Source organism: Engystomops pustulosus, chromosome 11, assembly GCF_040894005.1.
Source record: "Engystomops pustulosus chromosome 11, aEngPut4.maternal, whole genome shotgun sequence".
Lineage (NCBI taxonomy): Eukaryota > Metazoa > Chordata > Amphibia > Anura > Leptodactylidae > Engystomops > Engystomops pustulosus.
The window spans coordinates 76,108,319-76,127,540 of NC_092421.1; the positions used below are offsets into that span (position 1 = coordinate 76,108,319).

A 19,222-nucleotide genomic window follows, 5' to 3' on the forward strand; every position below is an offset into this window, starting at 1 on the left:
GTTAAATGGAACTTGAAAGGCAAAACCCCTTAACACCAAGTATGACCTACAAGAAGTCTAAAAACATAATGTTGGATTATCACACGCCTTTAAGGTGGTCTTAATTGGCAATCTCTCCATAAGGAGATCACCTACTGTCTGACCCTAGTCACAAGCCTCTCACTCGGCCAAACCAGTTCCCTACGCTCTACTGAGGAGACCCAATCAGGTCGAAACATCATACAGCGCTGTCTACGGTTGGAAGTCTGTTCCTTCTGGAATAGATATACTGGTTTTGGCTTAATCCTATCATATGTCTGGATGGTAAAAGGCTTTTTATATTTAGTAGCTATTTTCAAGAAAATTTCCAAATTCATTTTGTCAGGGGCAATCTCATTTCTCATGTGATTTTAATGGACCTAAATAACAAAACCTAAATTACACCATTTAAGAAACTACACCCCTTAAATTATTCAAAAAGTCTTTATGGGGCTTATTTTTTAACCCTTTAGGTTTTTTTTTCAAAGTTAAATCAAATTGTAGAGGAGAGCACAGATGGAAGAGGTATGCAGCTGGGCAGTGAAGGGGTTAATTGTATGTGATGTGGTGTGATTTATGGTGTGGAGGGTCACTGTAGGCATCTGATGTCCTTTCTCTGTGAAGGAGAATGAGGAGATCAGATGCTGATACTGGAAGTTCAGACGGGGAAAGCTGCTTTTTGCTGGGATTTGTCTGTCTGTACTAAATGACCAGTTACAGTAATCGCTTGAGGTGGGGGGGGGGGGGACTTCTATTCCTCCCCCGACATGTTGCTCAGAGCCTTGGCTCTCAGAAACTATAGCATCTTTAATCCTGATACCTTGGGTTTTGTCCAAGTGACAGACAGAAGTCATGATGTTCCACAATGTCATGGTGTCTTTATGCACTGCTGCCCATAATGTTGGGGAACATCATGGTGGCTTGAGGGGTTAATTGGCTGATAGCTAAAAGGATCCTAACTAAATAGTGTATGACCTATGCAGGGGTGAGCAGAGAGCAGTGAGCAGGAACATCTGCTGGGTGATAGATCAGGTCATGGGCTGCCTCCAAAATCATCCAGGCTGGCATTTTGCCGCCTCTGATATCTGCTGCCTGAAGCAAGATTTTCATCCTGCCTCATGGCAGATGCAGCCCTGGTCTTGGGTAACAAAGAATCAGATTGGTCCATCACTATATGAAAACACTTTGGACATTTTCCTAGTAGACAGCCTGGTTGACTCTAGTAATAATGACAAATTTCTTAATCTTAGAATTCCTATCTCTTTTGAACAGGTATCCATGAATTTCTCTGAAGAAAAAGCTGCTCCCGGTGCCCCTATTAACGTAGAAATCACATCAGCTCCACGTTCCTTGTGCGCCATGAGAATCATGGATTCGAGTCTTTCACTTCTACGCCAAGACCAGGCTCTCACACCTGCAATGGTAAGAAGAGCTGAAAGATAACCTTCCATTCTTTATGTTCTTTTCTCCGAGAATCAGTGACACTATTGATACTGCACAAATAATTTGATGTGGTCACCAGTAGCTGTGGAGCATCTGAAAGAGTTTATCTTGATGGCGCCAATACAAAAAAGTACATAGATGATGACTGAGTAGTATAGCAAGGTATATACTGTGGACACAATCTGCTACGTCTGCTTAAAGGGAACCTGTCAGCAGAAATTAACCTAAAACACCACTACCAGTATATTGTCAAGCAGTCAAACACCTGCGAGATCATGTTTCTTTTATGACCCAGTGTGGTGGAATCATCGAGAAAATCTACTTTGACGTGCAATGAAAATTGGTTATATAAAGTCAAGGAGGCGGAGATTTTAACACTGAAGCCGAGTTCTCTCCCTCAGAAAGCCCCTTCACTGTAATTAATGGTCCTGCATCCAGAGACATCACTAACCAGATCTCCTGAAGTCAAAAGCATGAGGAGGAGGCTTTCAGTGCTCCCCACCTTGACTTCACTGTTAAACTCTCCTCCTCCTTGACTTTTCTGGATGATGTAACTTCTTTGGATCATTAAAAGAAACAATAAGTAGGTGTTGCGCTGCTTGACCATATTCTGGTAGTGTTTTTTTAGGTTTTTTAAGTTGCTGACGACAGGTTCTCTTTTCGATGACTGCCTTTCTAGGTGTGTGGCGTCTCATTGGACTTACATAATCCTCTAAGCATTACCAGATGGCATTGATTCATCTGAAAATTTGACAACACTTACCAGTTTATTTGATTTATTATAATAAAACTCAAGTTTAGGTTTCATATGAAGATTCAGACTCAAATGGTCACCAGTGTATCAAAAGACCTTATTGGAACGGTAATGGGCCCCAAATATCAAGCTCTAAAATATTTTAGGAAATAATTTGGCCCTAATCACAATAAACTGGTCTTATTGATGATACGTTCTACGGAACATGCATTTTTATTAGCTCTACATGAGGGGACAATCTCTATAAAGACAGAGGGTGGTGATGAGAAGGACCTTCCTCTGATGGACTGTGATGGATGTTGTGACCAGGTAGTTCCCTGCATTAGAACTATCGCTTTCTAAGTGATCTGTTGTTCTTTTAGGTCTATTCATCTCTAAAACACATTAGCCAGAATGGATACAACATCGAAGGATACAATGTAGCTCCTCCTCCTCCTTCTTGCATTAAAAATGACAATCAGTTTCTTATTGACGGATTGTACTATTCACTTATTGACTTTCCGAATGAACGAGACGCATATCAAGAATTGAGCATGAGTAATGTATTTCTTTACATGGATGCTGGTATATGCTATTGCTACGACATTGTAAAAAGTAGCAGGTGGAGGCATCGTCCGGTGTCAACATTCACTGTGGATGGTGGAAACTATCAGCTTTGTTTTACAAAAGGCCAATGTTAAAACGCAAAGTCTAAAAAGTGGTGTTACTACCAGTGACAAGTATTAAAAGTATGGGTCTGTTTGGGTTCTGGTGTAGAATCTTTACCAAACCCCAGTAACACCTTCGATCGATGCTGGCACCGATTGCAGGAGTTAACCCTAACTTAGTTATGAGTGGCAACTGCCAGTGACTGGGCCAGTTGAAGGTCCAGGGCAGGACTTGTTTTACTAACCATAAAGTATGTATAATAAATATATATATATATACAAACAGAGACAGTAGGTCCTGAGACTAAACCTTTTTCTCAGCTGTCCCTGCCTACTTGGCTTTCTTACCATTGCCAGTTAGGGCAAAACATGGAGATATAAAACGACAACACAATCACAGAAGTTTAGTCTCCAGTCTACAACAAAGAGGGCAAGCACAGTACAAAATTGCAAGGCAGAAGAATAGTCTGAATAAAGGCAGAAGGTCAAAATTACAGAAAATAAACAGGATACCGGGTAAAGGGGATTTGGGGATTGGGTTTCTATTCAGTCCCTCTAGGCTTCAGTGGTTCTGTCCAGCCCCTTAGTCTGTGCTATTTACCATAAGCACCTACTCCAGTCCTTCAGATATCACAAGAGTAACATACAACCCTCGCAGACACTTATATACAAAAAGACTTTACTAACAACATACATGTGACAAAGTAACTACATAAAATACAATACAAAATACATAGAGAACACAACTACACACAAACCTCTTTTCCTGACCCCTTCTGGACCCCAGTAATGTGTATGTATATACAATATATTCTAACACTACAGTAGCTCCTGGATATACCCTGAAGCAGGAGTCACATCCAGTACCTGACCATATACATGTACATATAGAGACTCATGCACAATAGCATCTATATATCTACTCCTCCAATACACGTGCAGGGCAGAGATCCACGTGTGAATGGGATACGGCTACAGGTTATACATGTAGTTACACTAATATATACACACTCACTGTAAACACTTAGCTATGTATATATATGGTAAAACACATAACACCTGGAATATCTATAGGTACACGTATAAAGTCTACTATATTATAATAAGTACTATAAAGTTATATACATACACAGAAAGCACACACAATATATGTTAATGTTAAGATTGGGTAACACAAAAGACAGGGGATAGTGTGCCCTGAGCTTGCCCCAACCTCTGTCCCTTCCTATAGCCCCCCCACGCTAAACCGTGGGGCGACTACCTGAAGACTCGAAATACACTGGATAAGTGTGGGAAGGGAAACACAAACAGACTGACAAACATAAAACACAAAAGAATGATAAACTAGTCGGAGTCACAACGAGAGGGTACGTCAATAGCAAAATCAGTAGGCAAAATGTCAATGTCAAAAACAAGCCGAGGTCACAACGATACAGATTCAGATACAGAGTGAGTCAAACCTAATGCTGAGAGCGAGTGATGAAGGGATTTCAAACACTGGCACAGGTGACTAGTGAAGCTGCAATTTATGCAGCCAGAACTCCACCTCCAGAACCTGATAGGAGCTGGAAAGCTTCTGGGAATTAACCCCTCATGGTGCAGAACAACCAGGCACCAAGCAGAGGTACCACAAGTCCCAGCAACTCCTAGACAGCGCGAGATCTTAGCAGCCGCTGCCCAGGACGAGAGGTGGAGTTTGCACGGATACACGCCGGGGGTCGGAGAACGCTGCTGGCACCACCAGAAGAACCAGAAATCCCAGCATTCTCCCTAGCGAACCTGACAGTACCCCCCCTGACGGGGGGCCTTCGGACCCCTAGATCTTAAAGATGCCTTCTGAGGGTAGTCCTGATGGAATAACCTGAGTAACCGTGGAGCATGAACATCTCTAGCCGGAACCCAAGAACTATCCTCAGGACCAAAACCTTTCCAATGGACCAGGTGCTGCAGGGAGTTACCTACCCATCTGGAATTCACAACTTTTTCCACATCAAATTCCAGATTCCCCTCCACAATAGATGGAGAAGGAGGGTCAGGAAGAGGCAAAACAGGCTCAACATAGCGCTTCAGAAGACTCTTATGGAAGGTGTTATGAACTCGCCACCCTGCTGGAAGTGTAATCTTGAAGGAAACCGGGTTAACAATATGAGTAACAACAAACGGACCTACAAACCTGGGCGCAAACTTCAAAGAGGGGACCTTCAATTTAAGGTTTTTCGTGGATAACCACACTTTATCCCCCACCACAAACGTATCGGAGTTAATGCGCCTTCTTTCAGTCTGTTGGACCATAGAATTTTGTGCCCTCTGAATATTCTCCCGAACTTGTGACCAGAGCGAGCGCAACTTGGATGTAATAGCTTCCGCTCGAGGAATATCAGAGACAGGCACAGATGAAAAGGAGAAACGAGGATGAAAACCATAATTGCAGAAAAACGGAGATACCTGTGTGGACAAACTACAGTGATTATTAATAGCAAATTCTGCCAACGGAAGGAATTTCACCCACTGGTCCTGACTGTCCGAGACAAAGAGTCGCAGATATCTAATCATCTCCTGATTCATTCTCTCGGACTGACCATTAGACTCAGGGTGAAACACCGACGAGAACGACAAATTAACTTCCAGTCTAGAACAAAATGCTCGCCAAAATTTGGAAACAAATTGTACGCCCCTATCTGACACAATATCATCTGGTATACCATGGAGGCGTACAATATTCTGTATAAACAATTCAGCTAATTCTTCAGCTGAAGGTAACTTTTTTAATGGAACAAAGTGTCCCATTTTAGAGAAACGGTTCACTGCTACCCAAATCACTGTACAGCCTTGAGATGCTGGCAGATCAGTGACAAAATCCATAGACACTTTAGACCACGGCCTGGTGGGAACTGGAAGCGGAAGAAGAGGCCCCTCAGGACGTCTCCTGGGAGTCTTTCCTCGCGCACAGACCTGACAGGCTTGGACAAATGCGTGCACATCATTAGTCATGTGAGGCCACCAGTAACTTCTCTTTAAGAGATCCAAGGTACTCCGCATTCCCGGATGACCTGCCAATACCGAGCAATGCGTCTCCTCCAACACTCTCAAACGACAAGAAAGAGGAACAAATAATTTGCCTTCCGGAAGGTCTTTAGGTGCAGATCTTTGTCCTGCTAAAATTTGAGAGGAGAGGTGGGAGGAGACAGCTGCCAGCACAACCCCTGGAGACAAAATATTACTGTCAGTAGCCTCTGGAAGCTCAGGAGTCCCAAAGCTACGGGACAAGGCATCAGCCTTCACATTTTTTGACCCAGGTCGGTAGGTGACCACAAAATTAAAGCGAGAGAAAAACAAGGCCCACCTAGCCTGACGTGAGTTCAAGCGCTTAGCAGTATCCAAATATACTAAGTTCTTATGATCCGTGAGCACAGTTATCGGATGAAGAGCTCCCTCCAAAAAGTGCCGCCAGACTTCAAATGCCCACTTAATGGCAAGGAGCTCTCAATTACCAATATCATAATTCCTCTCACAAGAAGAAAACTTTCTAGAGAAATATACACAGGGCCTAAGTCTGGTGAGAGTGGAGGACCCCTGAGACAACACTGCACCTACTCCAACCTCGGAGGCATCAACCTCCACAACAAACGGTAGAGAGAGGTCAGGTTGAACCAAAACTGGGGCTGACGAGAATGCCGCTTTTAAAGTTTCAAACGCAGAGCAAGCGGCAGGGGACCAATTGTTCGGATCAGCACCCTTACGGGTCAGATCCGTGAGGGGTTTGGCGATCACGGAAAAGTTCTTTATAAAGTTCCGATAATAGTTAGCGAAACCTAAAAAACGTTGTAAGGCCTTAAGATTGGTAAGCCGAACCCAGTCCGTGAGCGCCTGAACCTTACTCGGATCCATCTGTACATCAGAGGGAGTCACAACATAACCTAAGAAGGAAACCTTCTGGACGCAAAAAACACACTTTTCCAGCTTAGCGAAGAGGTTGTTTTTGCGCAACCTGGTAAGTACTTGGTGTAGATGTTGCTGGTGAGAAACCATATCAGGAGAGAAAATCAAAATATCGTCTAGATACACCACCATAAACACACCAATGTAATCATGAAAGATGGAGTTCATAAACCCTTGAAAAACCGCTGGGGCATTACTCAAACCAAAGGGCATAACCAGGTATTCAAAGTGTCCCAAAGGTGTATTAAATGTGGTCTTCCACTCATCCCCTTCTCGGATCCGAATCAGGTTATAAGCCCCTCTGAGATCTAATTTAGAGAAAACTTGGGCCCCAGAAACCTGATTTAAGAGATCCGGGATCAAGGGGAGAGGACCTGAGTTTTTTACCGTTATCTTATTTAATTCTCGATAATCAATACACGGCCGTAAACCACAATCTTTTTTCTCAACAAAAAAGAACCCGGCCCCAGTGGGCAACTCAGAGGGACGGATATGTCCGATTGCCAAACTCTCATCAATATAACTCTTCAGTGCCTCCCGTTCTGGTACTGACAGGTTATATATACGACCCTTTGGCAATCTAGTATCAGGAAGAAGGTCAATTTTACAATCAAACTCCCTGTGAGGAGGAAGGACTTGGGACAAGGGCTTTGAAAACACATCTGAGTAATCCGAGAGAAAACCTGGAAGACTCTGATCTTCCGCCACTACTGTACATAATGAAACTCTGGTCAGGTGATCCTTACAGTGAGGACCCCAATGAACCAGCTCCAGAGTTTCCCAATTAATTACCGAATTATGGATCCGGAGCCAGGGTAGACCAAGAATTACATTTTCAGACAAGTTTTCCATAACTAGGAAAGAACACCATTCTACATGCATAGCTCCTACCATAAGCTTTATCTGCGGGGTTCGGAATTTAATCAACCCTGCCTGTAGAGGGTCAAATCCGCACCCGACATCTGGATAGGAGTGGATAATGGAATCAATGACATGCAAAACTGAGAGACAAAATTATAATCGATTAAATTAGACGCAGCACCTGAATCCAAAAAGGCGCGACCAGTACAGGAAACAGATTGAAACTTAACCGTACAAGGTAAATACATTCTAGACACAACTGGGAGTACCTGAGCTCCTAAGCAGTCCCCCCGACTACTGCTTAGGAGCGGAAGTTTTTCCTGCTGCTGCCTCTTGGAACAGGCGTGTATCTGATGATCAGGACTTCCACAGCAGAAACAAAGATGGCGTCTTATTCGATGTTGCTTTCGCTGTGCAGGAGAGATGCTATCCAGCTCCATGGATTCCCATTCTGGATTACCTGTAGACAGACTGGCCGCTGGCTCACAGTCAGAGGACACCCGAGGTGATCGCCTGGATCTTAGGCGACGATCAACTCGGATGACCAGAGTCATAGCATCATCTAATGTCTGAGGCTCGGCATAAGATAAGACTAAGTCCTGTACTCGGTCTGACAGTCCGGACATAAATTGGTCTTTTAAGGCACAGTCGTCCCATTGCGAGTCAGTCACATACTGTCTGAATTGGGCACAATACTCTTCCGCCGTCAATTTTCCCTGACACAGAGATCTAAGGTGGGAAACTGCCAGTTCTCGGCGGTCAGGTTCATCATAAATCTGGCCTAAAGCAGAAAACAAAGCGTCAAGAGAAGAGCGGGATGGAGAGTCAGGTGGGAGAGAAAAGGTCCAGTTTTGCGGATCACCGTGCAAAAGAGAAATGACCACACCCACCCTTTGTGTCTCGGTGCCCGATGAGTGAGGGCGTAAAGAAAAATAAAGTTTACATCCCTCCCTAAATGAAAAAAATTTCTTACGGTCACCAAAAAACAAGTCAGGGAGAGGAACCTTAGGTTCTGGTGCAGGTGGCGGTGGGGCCTACAGTGTTGTCTGCCCCGAAACCTGCATTTGAAGACGGGCAGACAGACTCTGAACATGCTGAGTTAGGGTCTGGACCTGAGCGACCGCAGCTGACAGAGGCTCCATGGGAGGAGAGAATGTAGCAGGTCGGATACAGGATGCAGACCTATGTGTGGCCAGTGTTTCTGTTAAGATTGGGTAACACAAAAGACAGGGGATAGTGTGCCCTGAGCTTGCCCCAACCTCTGTCCCTTCCTATAGCCCCCCCACGCTAAACCGTGGGGCGACTACTTGAAGACTCGGAATACACTGGATAAGTGCGGGAAGGGAAACACAAACAGACTGACAAACATAAAACACAAAAGAATGGTAAACTAGCCGGACTCACAACGAGAGGGAACGTCAAGAAGGCAAAGAGTCAATGTCAAAAAACGAGCCGAGGTCACAACGATACAGATACAGATACAGATACAGAGCAAGTCAAACCTAATGCTGAGCGAGTGGAGAAGGGATTTCAAACACTGGCACAGGTGACTAGTGAAGCTGCAATTTATGCAGCCAGAACCCCACCTCCAGAACATGATAGGAGCTGGAAAGCTTCTGGGAATTAACCCCTCATGGTGCAGAACAACCAGGCACCAAGCAGAGGTACCACAAGTCCCAGCAACTCCAAGATCTTAGCAGCCGCTGCCCAGGACGAGAGGTGGAGTTTGCGCGGATACGCGCCGGGGTTCGGAGAACGCTGCTGGCACCACCAGAAGAACCAGAAGTCCCAGCATTCTCCCTAGCGAACCTGACAGTTAAGTGCTGCTCGTCCGGGGGGGCCAGGAAGCAAGAGACAGAAGAGAGTGATTTCTGTTTTTACCATACTTAAATATTCCTTTGTGTAGTCCCTGCCCACCCCCTTATAACTCCACCCTAAGACTCTCTCAGGATAGACCCCAGTGTGTGCAGGGAATCTTACTTCTTACTGTCAAAGCCTTTTGATATGTTAATGAGCAATGGCTTCAGTACACACTGACATCTCACCACAGAATATCAGTGGCTGCTATCAGTATATACTGTATCCATTTACACTATATGTAATATATATAATAATAGAGCAGAAGGTCCAGTTATGAATAATGTCCCCTGTAACATCTCCCCCTGATGTCAGACGCCTGACACACTATGCTGGAGTCTGCTCTTCTATGTATTGATGTTTGACATAAAATAAAACAAACTAAGTACAAAATAAAGACAAATACAACCAAAATGTATGGGTGTAAAGTAAAAAACTGAAAGACATTAAGATTATATTTCATCTAGAGGTCACAGTCCATATGGTCTTGAGTGCACATCACAAGTTCATTTGCATCTTTGGCCCGGTCTTTGGATGGATGGTTCCAGCTTTCGCTCCATCTTTGTAGAAGAGGGATTGGCTAGTTGCACTTCCTTCAGTAGACAGACACTCGCTGCTTCTCTGTGTGTCTCCACCTGGAATGATCAATGGAAGAGGATACTGCATAGAGGAGGAATCCTCAGTGATTGTCACATGATACAGAACTCACCCTGCAATACATTTATTCTATGTACATCCACCATGGTTTATTCTCACCTCATCAATCAGGAGACATGATGTTCTCCCCCTGTGGACAGAACCTTTACCTCAGATATACCACTAAGACATTGGTTAGCAAAAAGCAAGCTTTATATACTGTATACCTGGCACCTTCAGATCACACGGTATAAACCAAGGCTGGGAATCTCACTACTATGGTGCTTCCCCTTTGACCGGCAGCTTAAAAGACCCGCGTCCGACTGAACAGTCTTTGTACCATCAATGCGCCTCTGCAGTTCACCGTGGTTTTACCCACTCCCTGCAGAATCCCCAATAGCGAGAGCTATGCCCCACGGACTATTGGCTGCGCCGCGGACTTTGCTAGCGAATTACACTGTACGCTCCATAGGTCCTAGAGATAGTTGACCACTTTCTTTCCTGAGACCTATTGCACTTAGACAGGGGCAGGTAATCACCCCTCTACCCAAATTTTAATTGGTGCCAGAAATTAGAGAGATTATACAATAAATCTTAGTGGATATTATTTTGTAACTGTCCACCATGTTACCAGGTGAATATCCAATCACTGAGAGCAGAGAGTTCGGTGTACCACCTTAGCTTAACAACCATCATATTGCCAACACAAATATACAAACATAAAGAAAAGACCAAATTGGTTATTTGCGATTAACACCTTTGTCTTTACAGGCAGAGGCCTGACTTCAGGACATTTAACAATACACTTTCCTTGTACTTCTGCTCCTCTGAGCTGTTGAAAACAAAAGGACTGGACCTCATTAACACTCTATTTGCACATGTTCAGGGACAGTAAACCTCCTCCCTCCCCCCTCTAGGTGATAGAATCTCATCACCAAGCAATGAGAGCTAATGAGGTTTACAATACACAACCTGGCTATAATAAGGGGAATCCATGATTTTACTAATTTTGGCCAAGTATATTATGGATCCCCAGCCGTAAGCCTATTGCAGCAGATTCCCAGTAGGGCTGTCTGTTGTACAGTTGTGTGGTCCTGCTCCATGTGAAGCCACACATTTGTCCCCCTGATTTTGTGAGACCATCCCCCGTTCATACAGGTTAACCCTTTGTGGACAGAACCTCTTTATATGTCCATACTGTAAACAGTGAAAACACCTAACACTCCCCCACTTCCTCAGTATTTGGCTGGGAGATGCTTTCTTTTGTACATGGGTTTCTTGCAGTTTGGGGTGAATTGCTATCTGTTTCCTGATCTTTATAGACCTTCTATCTTTGAGTAGATCCTGTCTGACCTGTTCTATCACCAGGGCAGCCTCCATGAGTGAAGCTCCTTTAGCTGCATTCAATCTAATTGTGGTATCAAGATATGGAAACTTCTCCACAAACATGCGGATCATGCCTTGTGGGGTTCCTGGACTATGATTCTTAGTCACCTTTCTATACATAACTTCAAACCTCCCACACAGAGACAAGGGCTCATCATAGATGGTTAGTCTGAAGTTAACCAGCATGTCTGGGGTGACATCCAAATGCCCTGTTACCAATTTCATGAGGATGGAAAGTCTGTCTCCCTCATCATGAAATTGGCCATTACTGGGGGCTGCTTTCCCTATGGCCTCATATCTTTGGTAAAGATGTGCTGGTAGCCATAGCTTGAACAGCTCCATGCGATGTTCCATTGGAACAGAAAATTTCTTACAATAACCTTCAAACGTGTCACATGAAGTGAAAGGATCAAAATTTTCATCATAGCTCGGGATATATTTACATATATTCAACAGATATTGCATCCTCTCCATCTTATGGGAAGATTGTGCTTCCTGTACATTACTGTCACACACATGCAGGTTATGGCTGATCACTGACGTCTCAGAGTCGCCCTCTAATCCTCCATCTATCCCACCAGCAATGCTTGTCCCTCCATCTACTCCACTGCCCACTAATCCAGGCCTAGTAACAAGCAGGGGTGTGGAGTGATCTGTAGCAGCCGCAAGTTATGGCTGATCAGTGACGTCTCAGAGTCGCCCTCTAATCATCCATCTATCCCACCAGCAATGCTTGTCCCTCCATCTACTACACTGCCCACTAGTCCAGGCCTAGTAACAAGCCGGGGTGTGGAGTGATCTGTAGCAGCCGCAGGTTATGGCTGATCAGTGACGTCTCTGAGTCGCCCTCTAATCCTCCATTTATCCCACCAGCAATGCTTGTCCCTCCATCTACTCCACTGCCCACTAGTCCAGGCCTAGTAACAAGCCGGGGTGTGGAGTGATCTGTAGCAGCCGCAGGTTCAGTCTCATCTCTCCCCCTGTTTGCACTCAAAACACAAACTTGTTTCGTGGGCAAAGACTCTTTGATGGACGTCTGCCTGCTACAGATGATCTCATCCCTTTTTGCTATTTCACATTTCAAGTTGTCAATAATCACCTCAGTAGTTGCTGCTTTTTGCTTATATTCGGTTATTTCCATGTATAACTGTATAAACACCTTATCCACATCTGCATAATGCTTCTCCTTCTCAGCGACCTGAGACTGCAGGGTGTGCATGCGGCTATCCCTCTCTTTTATAGCCTCCATGTGCTCTTCTAGTTGTGTCTCTAAGCTGCACAGCCGTTTAACCCCTTCCTTACAACAATTGCAATGCAAATCTTCAGGAACCTTTGATCCTTTGTCTTCTACCTTCTCCATCTTACTAATGGCCTCCTCAAAAACACACACAAGCTTCGCCATCATGTGGAGCCTCTTAGATGTCTGGTTCAGTACACTGCGCTTAGCAATATGCAACTTATCATAGGAACTCGCCTGCTCTACCAGGGATTCCCATAGCAGCTCAATAGACTCCTCTTTCTTAGATAACACAGGGTTAAACGAACTACCGTATTTTCCGGGCCATTAGGCACACCGGAATATAAGGTGCATCAGTCCGATGCGCCTTATATATGGAATTATTCCATATATACAGGGCCGGCGCTATGGGTAGGCAAAGGTGGCAATTGCCCAGGGCCCTCAGGGAGAAAGGGGAGAATCTCTTCTTTCAAATGAATCTTGAATTTTGTTTCTAGGTGCTATGGATCCAGAGATATTCAGGTTTAAAGTGAGAATATCAGGTGCCATTTTTATATATAAATATCTCAGTTTTCCTACATTTTAGAAAAACAAATTTAGATTCATATAAAAGAGGAGACTTTCTTCTTTCATAGGAAAAAAGAAGTGAGGTTCTATGTGTCACAGAGCCAGAGATACAGCCCCCTGAAATGTCTCCCCCCCTCCAGATTCTTAGCAATCAGGCTGCAAGGAGAATTAGCTGCACACAGGAGCTGCTGCACCTCACAGATAATGGAAATATTCACTTTATATGTTTCTAGTACTACATTTTGAGAAGGGATAATATCAACTAATATTCATATTTTTAACCCTTCTCTATGCAAATCTAAGAACACACTTTGGGCCACATGTATCAATCGTTTTTTTCTGTTGTTTTTGCGCCTTTTCATTCAGGCACACCGTTTTTGTGCCATTTTTGCGACTAAATGCCAAACTAGCTGCGCAGCAAAAATAACCAGCTTTCCCTCATTTATCCTAGCAATCCAGATGTTTTGCTGTGCGTAATGATATTCATCACTTGCGACTTTTCATTTAGGCGCAAAAACACTCCAGCCCGAAGCTGGCGTTAACTGAGAAGAAAGCACTGAGCCCCTTTGCAGAACAGCTCATTTCTAGCAGCAAAGATCAGCCAGACACTGCAGACACTAGAACAGATCATACAGACATGAGATACTCTGCAGACACTAGTACATATAATACAGACATTAGATACTCTGCAGACACTAGTACAGATAATACAGACATGAGATACTCTGCAGACACTAGAACATATAATACAGACATGAGATACTCTGCAGACAGGAGCTGCAGACTCTATTTACAGTTCATCACCTTCTATTTAGAAAACATTCTGCAGAATCCTGAGCTCAAAGCAAGAGAGAAGAGAACGTTACAGAATGTTGCACATAGTACTGACAAGTGTCCCCCATGTAATTCTGCACAGTATCACCAGTGTTTCAGAGGGGACTGAGCAGAATTACAGGGGTGCAGCAGGAGATCAGCACTGGGGGATCCCCTCCAGGAGAAGCCCCTGCTGAGGAGGTCACTGTGTGCTGGGTGTCACACACCTGGGTGCTGCTGTGAGTGTTATCTTCATTCTGGGCTGTGGGAGAAGCAGAGAGGAGCTTGTAGCAGGATCACATGTAAGTGCCCGAATCTAACATTGCGCCTAAACTGCGCCTAAACTGTGTTAAAGTAAAGTGATTAATAAGAGGCAGGAAATTACCTTATCACAGATGGTTGTAGCTTGTGATAATTCTGGAAAACAGTGCGCCAGAATTTAGGCGCAACTACTACACTTAGGCGCACAAAAGTGATAAATGTGGCCCATTCTCTCTTATTCCCTTTTATTTTGTGAGGTTTTTTTTGTTGGGAAAATTGACTGATACGATGAACATTCAATTCTCTTTGCCTAATGTGACTACACCGCGACCAGAACATGTCCATAAAGTTATATGTAACACCAAAAACACACATGTCCTGGAATAAAGTTTTTATTTCCCACCATCCTCCATTATTTCCACCTATGTTATGACTTGTCACTCTCATTCTTATGAAGCGCGGAGGGTTCTGTTATTGTGCGGATAATACAATGGTGACATCTAAAAGTTACTTTTATTATCTCATTAGCTTGGTTTATGGATATATAGTTATTTATTTGGGTTACCATTGTGTAAGGAACAGACAATGATAGATCTGTGTGAATTTTCTGCAGTTCCCTTTTCTGCATATTTTGGTGAATATATTGGAGTGGGGTAGGTATGCTCTCCTCACATCTTACTGTTTTAGGAAAGTATATTTTCTTTATATAAGTATCTGGATTTGTACATACAGGCGGTCCCCTACTTAAGGACACCCGACTTACAGACAACCCATAGTTACAGACAGACCCCTCTGACCTCTGGTGACCTCTCTGGATACATTACTATAGTCCCAGACTGCAATGATCAGCTGTAAGGTGTCTGTAATGAAGCTTTATTGATAATCCTTGGTCCAATTACAGCAAAAAATGTTTAAACCCCAATTGTCACTGGGGCCAAAATTCTTTTTGTCTGGTTCTACAATTATAAAATATACAGTTTCGACTTACATACAAATTCAACTTAAGAACAAACCTCCAGACCCTATCTTGTACGTAACCCAGGGACTGCCTGTATTTTAGAGGAAATTTTGAATGTTAATTGCCAAATGCATCGCCTGGTTGTCTGCTTTCAAAATTCTATAGGTTTTATGGCGCCTTTACTTTTTATTCTGTTTTATTGATATATTTTGCAGGTTGTGACTGTCTAAAAATGTCTAGCTGAAAAGCAGATATCTAGTTATTACAGTTTTAGTGATATTATGTGGATCTATTCATGTGAACATATCAATAGGGCACATTTGTGAACTCTACAAATGTCCTTGTTTGGATCAAATTTTTTGCCATCAAAGTCAAATTTTAAGTATTTTTAATAAAATGTTTCAATTTGAATCAAAATTGCATGAAGGCGTCAATGTCTATAAAATCTTTGATGCAATTTTGAAAATGGGGCAAGTGTCTGCTTTCAGAAAATATCGGTCTCTCTCCCCAATGGGCCTCACAGTCTAATCAACCTACCAGTAATTTTTTGGAGTGTGGGAGGAAACCGGAGGACCCGGAGGAAACCCACGCAGACACAGAGAGAACATACAAAATCTTTGCAGATGTTGACCAGCGCTGCAAGGCTGTAGTGCTAATCACGGAGCCAACATGCTGCCCATAAATCTCCCTATCATTTATCTATCTCCTATAAAATTCTCCCATATTACAGTTTGTTTTACCATACTAAAGGAGCCTCTTGCTGACAGTGACTGGTCATAAAATAGTTTTATTTTGGGGCCCCACTTTTAGTTTTGCCCAGGGCCCCACTTTGTCTAGAACCGGCCCTGCATATATAAGGCGCATCGGACTATAAGGCGCAGGGTGGCCGGGGGCGTGGCGGAGGTTCGGGGGCGTGGCAGAGCGGAGACGGAGCGACCGGAGAGGTGAGCGGGGAAGGGGGATGGAGGAGGGCAGCGGACCCTACTTACATAGGTCCCCGCTACCGGAGACAGCAGATCTCCAGCGGGAACTGCAGACCGACGCGGCAGAAGTTGTTCGTGTCGCGTGGTCTGCCTTATAGTCCGGTGCGCCCTATGTATGGAGGGGGGCAGCGGACCCCACTTACATAGGTCCCCGCTGCCCCCCTCCATACATAGGGCGCACCGGACTATAAGGCGCACTTTGGATTTCTAAGGAAATCCTAGGCTTTTATGTGCGCCTTATAGTCCGGAAAATACGGTATGTTTACTTAACTTTTCAAAAGTCACATGTTCCACTTTGCCAGTCATTGTATCCCTGCGATCTGTGTTACTCCTGTACTAAGGACTATACAAAGCAAAGACCCTGACACCCGGGTCACCTCACAAGGGTCTGATAACAGAAAACAACCAGAATCCTAAGAACTGAACTCATATAGATTCGCTGCCAATAACCACACTCATACTAGGCCTCAGATGAAACTGTGCTACCTGTCCGAACCTACCCAGTCTAATAACCTAAGTCCACAGTATAACAACAATTTCATCACTATATCCTAATATAGATGGATCATGACATTTGGGCCTGGCTCGCCATTGATAAAGGGGATTTGGGGATTGGGTTTCTATTCTGTTCCTCTAGGCTTCAGTGGTTCTGTCCAGCCCCTTAGTCTGTGCTATTTACCATAAGCACCCACTCCAGTCCTTCATATATCACAGGAATAACATACAACCCTCGCAGATACTTATATACAAAAAGACTTTACTAACAACATACATGTGACAAAGTAACTACATAAAATACAATACAAGATACATAGAGAACACAACTACACACAAACCTCTTTTCCTGGCCCCAGTAATGTGTACGTATATACAATATATTCTAACACTACAGAAGCTCCTGGATATACCCTGAAGCAGGAGTCACATCCAGTACCTGACCATATACATGTACATATAGAGACTCATGCACAATAGCATCTATATATCTACTCCTCCAATACACATGCAGGGCACAGATCCACGCGTGAATGGGATACGGCTACAGGTTATACATGTAGTTACACTAATATATACACACTCACTGTAAACACTTAGCTATGTATATATATGGTAAAACACATAACACCTGGAATATCTATAGGTACACGTATAAAGCCAGAAGAGCGTGATTTCTGTTTTTACCATGCTTAAATATCCTTGTGTGTAGTCCCTTCCCTACCCCTTATAACTCCACCCTAAGACCCTCTTAGGATAGACCCCAGTGTGTGCAGGGAATCTCACACCTGGTTCATGGTGGCTTCTTACTGTTCAAAGCCTTTTGATATGTTAATGACCCAATGGCTTCAGTACACACTGACATCTCACCACAGAGTATCAGTGACTGCTATCAGTATATACTGTATCCATTTACACTATATGTAATATATATAATAATAGAGCAGAGGGTCCAGTTATGAATAATGGACTGGGTCCACTGGGTCAATAGCAGGCACAGAATACTCACCAGGAGCAGCTTATAAAAAAAATCATAGTCCTGGTTTGGAAAGTGATTGACTGTCAATCACTACAGTTTACTACTGAAGAACCCGAGCATAAGTGAAGAACATGAATGTGATGTGGTGCAAAATCATTGAAGGTAGCCAGCAAGGGTAAACCAGTGTTATCACTAGCAGTGTCAGAATGAAACACAATGGGGCTTATTTACTAAGATCCCGTGGCCGCACTTTCGTTGGATTTTTTGACGTTTTAGAGTTTTGCAAGATTGTGGCAGGTATTTAACAGGGGATTGTGTCGCATGCGATCGGATTGTGGCGCAGCTGCGTCGGCTTTCATGCGACAGAAAAGGGGGGGGCGTGCCGCCGGACGATCCGACTGATTTTGACTGAGCGCAGGATTTAACTTTCAAATGTGTCGCAAGCCCAAGCACTTACATGCACCAGGAAGAAGAAGGTGAATTCTGTCGGACCTGAGTGGGGAGCGACACATGCAGGATATCGGGCACACTATCTTAGTGAACCGCGGCACAGGGCATTATACACGGACAATGGGGGTCATTTACTAAGGGGCCGATGCGCTTTTTCCCGACGTGTTACCCGAATATTTCCGATTTGCGCCGATTTTTCCTGTATTGCCCCGGGATTTTGGCGCACGCGATCGTATTGTGGCGCATCGGCGTCGGCATGCACGCGGCGGAAATTGGGGGGGCGTGGCCGAACGAAAACCCGACGGATTCGGAGATACCGCCGCATTTTTTTAAAAGAAAGTGTCGCGGGACACGCGCTTACCTTCACCAAGTATAGCATCATGAACTCCGGCGGGCCTCGGGGAACTTTAGCGCAGCAACGACACCTGGTGGACGTCAGAGGAACTGCCTTAGTGAATCGCCGGAAGACCCGAATCCACCACAGAGAACGCGCCGCTGGATCGCGAATGGACCGTGTAAGTAAATCTGCCCCACAGTTTTGTGCACAAGTCCCACTGACATAAGGGATTGTGCATAACCCCATTTTAAAGACTCACACAACCCCTTTGATTCGACCTGTCTCTGGAAATCTGCCCTGTCTCCCTTTTTTCTAGGGGCCTCCAAGAAATTGCAGGAGAATGGAAAAGCCTTGGAAGATTGGAAAGCTCAAAGTATCAATGAGGAGATGTGGGGGAGGACCCCTATAGCCGTCTCCTTTCATAACTGTGATACATGTTTCTGTCTTTCAGGAGGCTGGCGTCATTATGATGACAGATATAACACTGAATAAACCTATATTGTGTACACAGTCTTCCTTCATCAGACCACCAATTTTTTTCGATGGTGGATTTTCTGGGAACTTGAACTTTGCCGCCTCGGAAGGTAATCTTTAGAAATGA

The 19,222-nt window shown here is 44.2% G+C and overlaps 1 protein-coding gene across 4 annotated transcripts in view; it reads left to right on the forward strand.

The window, feature by feature from the left end:
- The window catches only part of LOC140105828 (ovostatin-like), a 163,437-nt gene that overhangs the window by 113,306 nt on the left and 30,909 nt on the right, over window positions 1-19,222 (forward strand). For 3 of the 4 annotated variants that reach the window (XR_011850649.1, XR_011850651.1, XM_072129929.1), the window contains 3 exons: window positions 1,291-1,440; window positions 2,578-2,748; window positions 19,073-19,205. Coding sequence is in view for 1 of the 4 variants with exons in the window: in XM_072129929.1 (XP_071986030.1) it covers window positions 1,291-1,440; window positions 2,578-2,748; window positions 19,073-19,205 (454 nt within the window). In the remaining 3 variants the exon portion in view is untranslated. The remainder of the gene's footprint in view (window positions 1-1,290; window positions 1,441-2,577; window positions 2,749-19,072; window positions 19,206-19,222) is intronic. The other variant, XR_011850650.1, reaches the window with a different exon arrangement.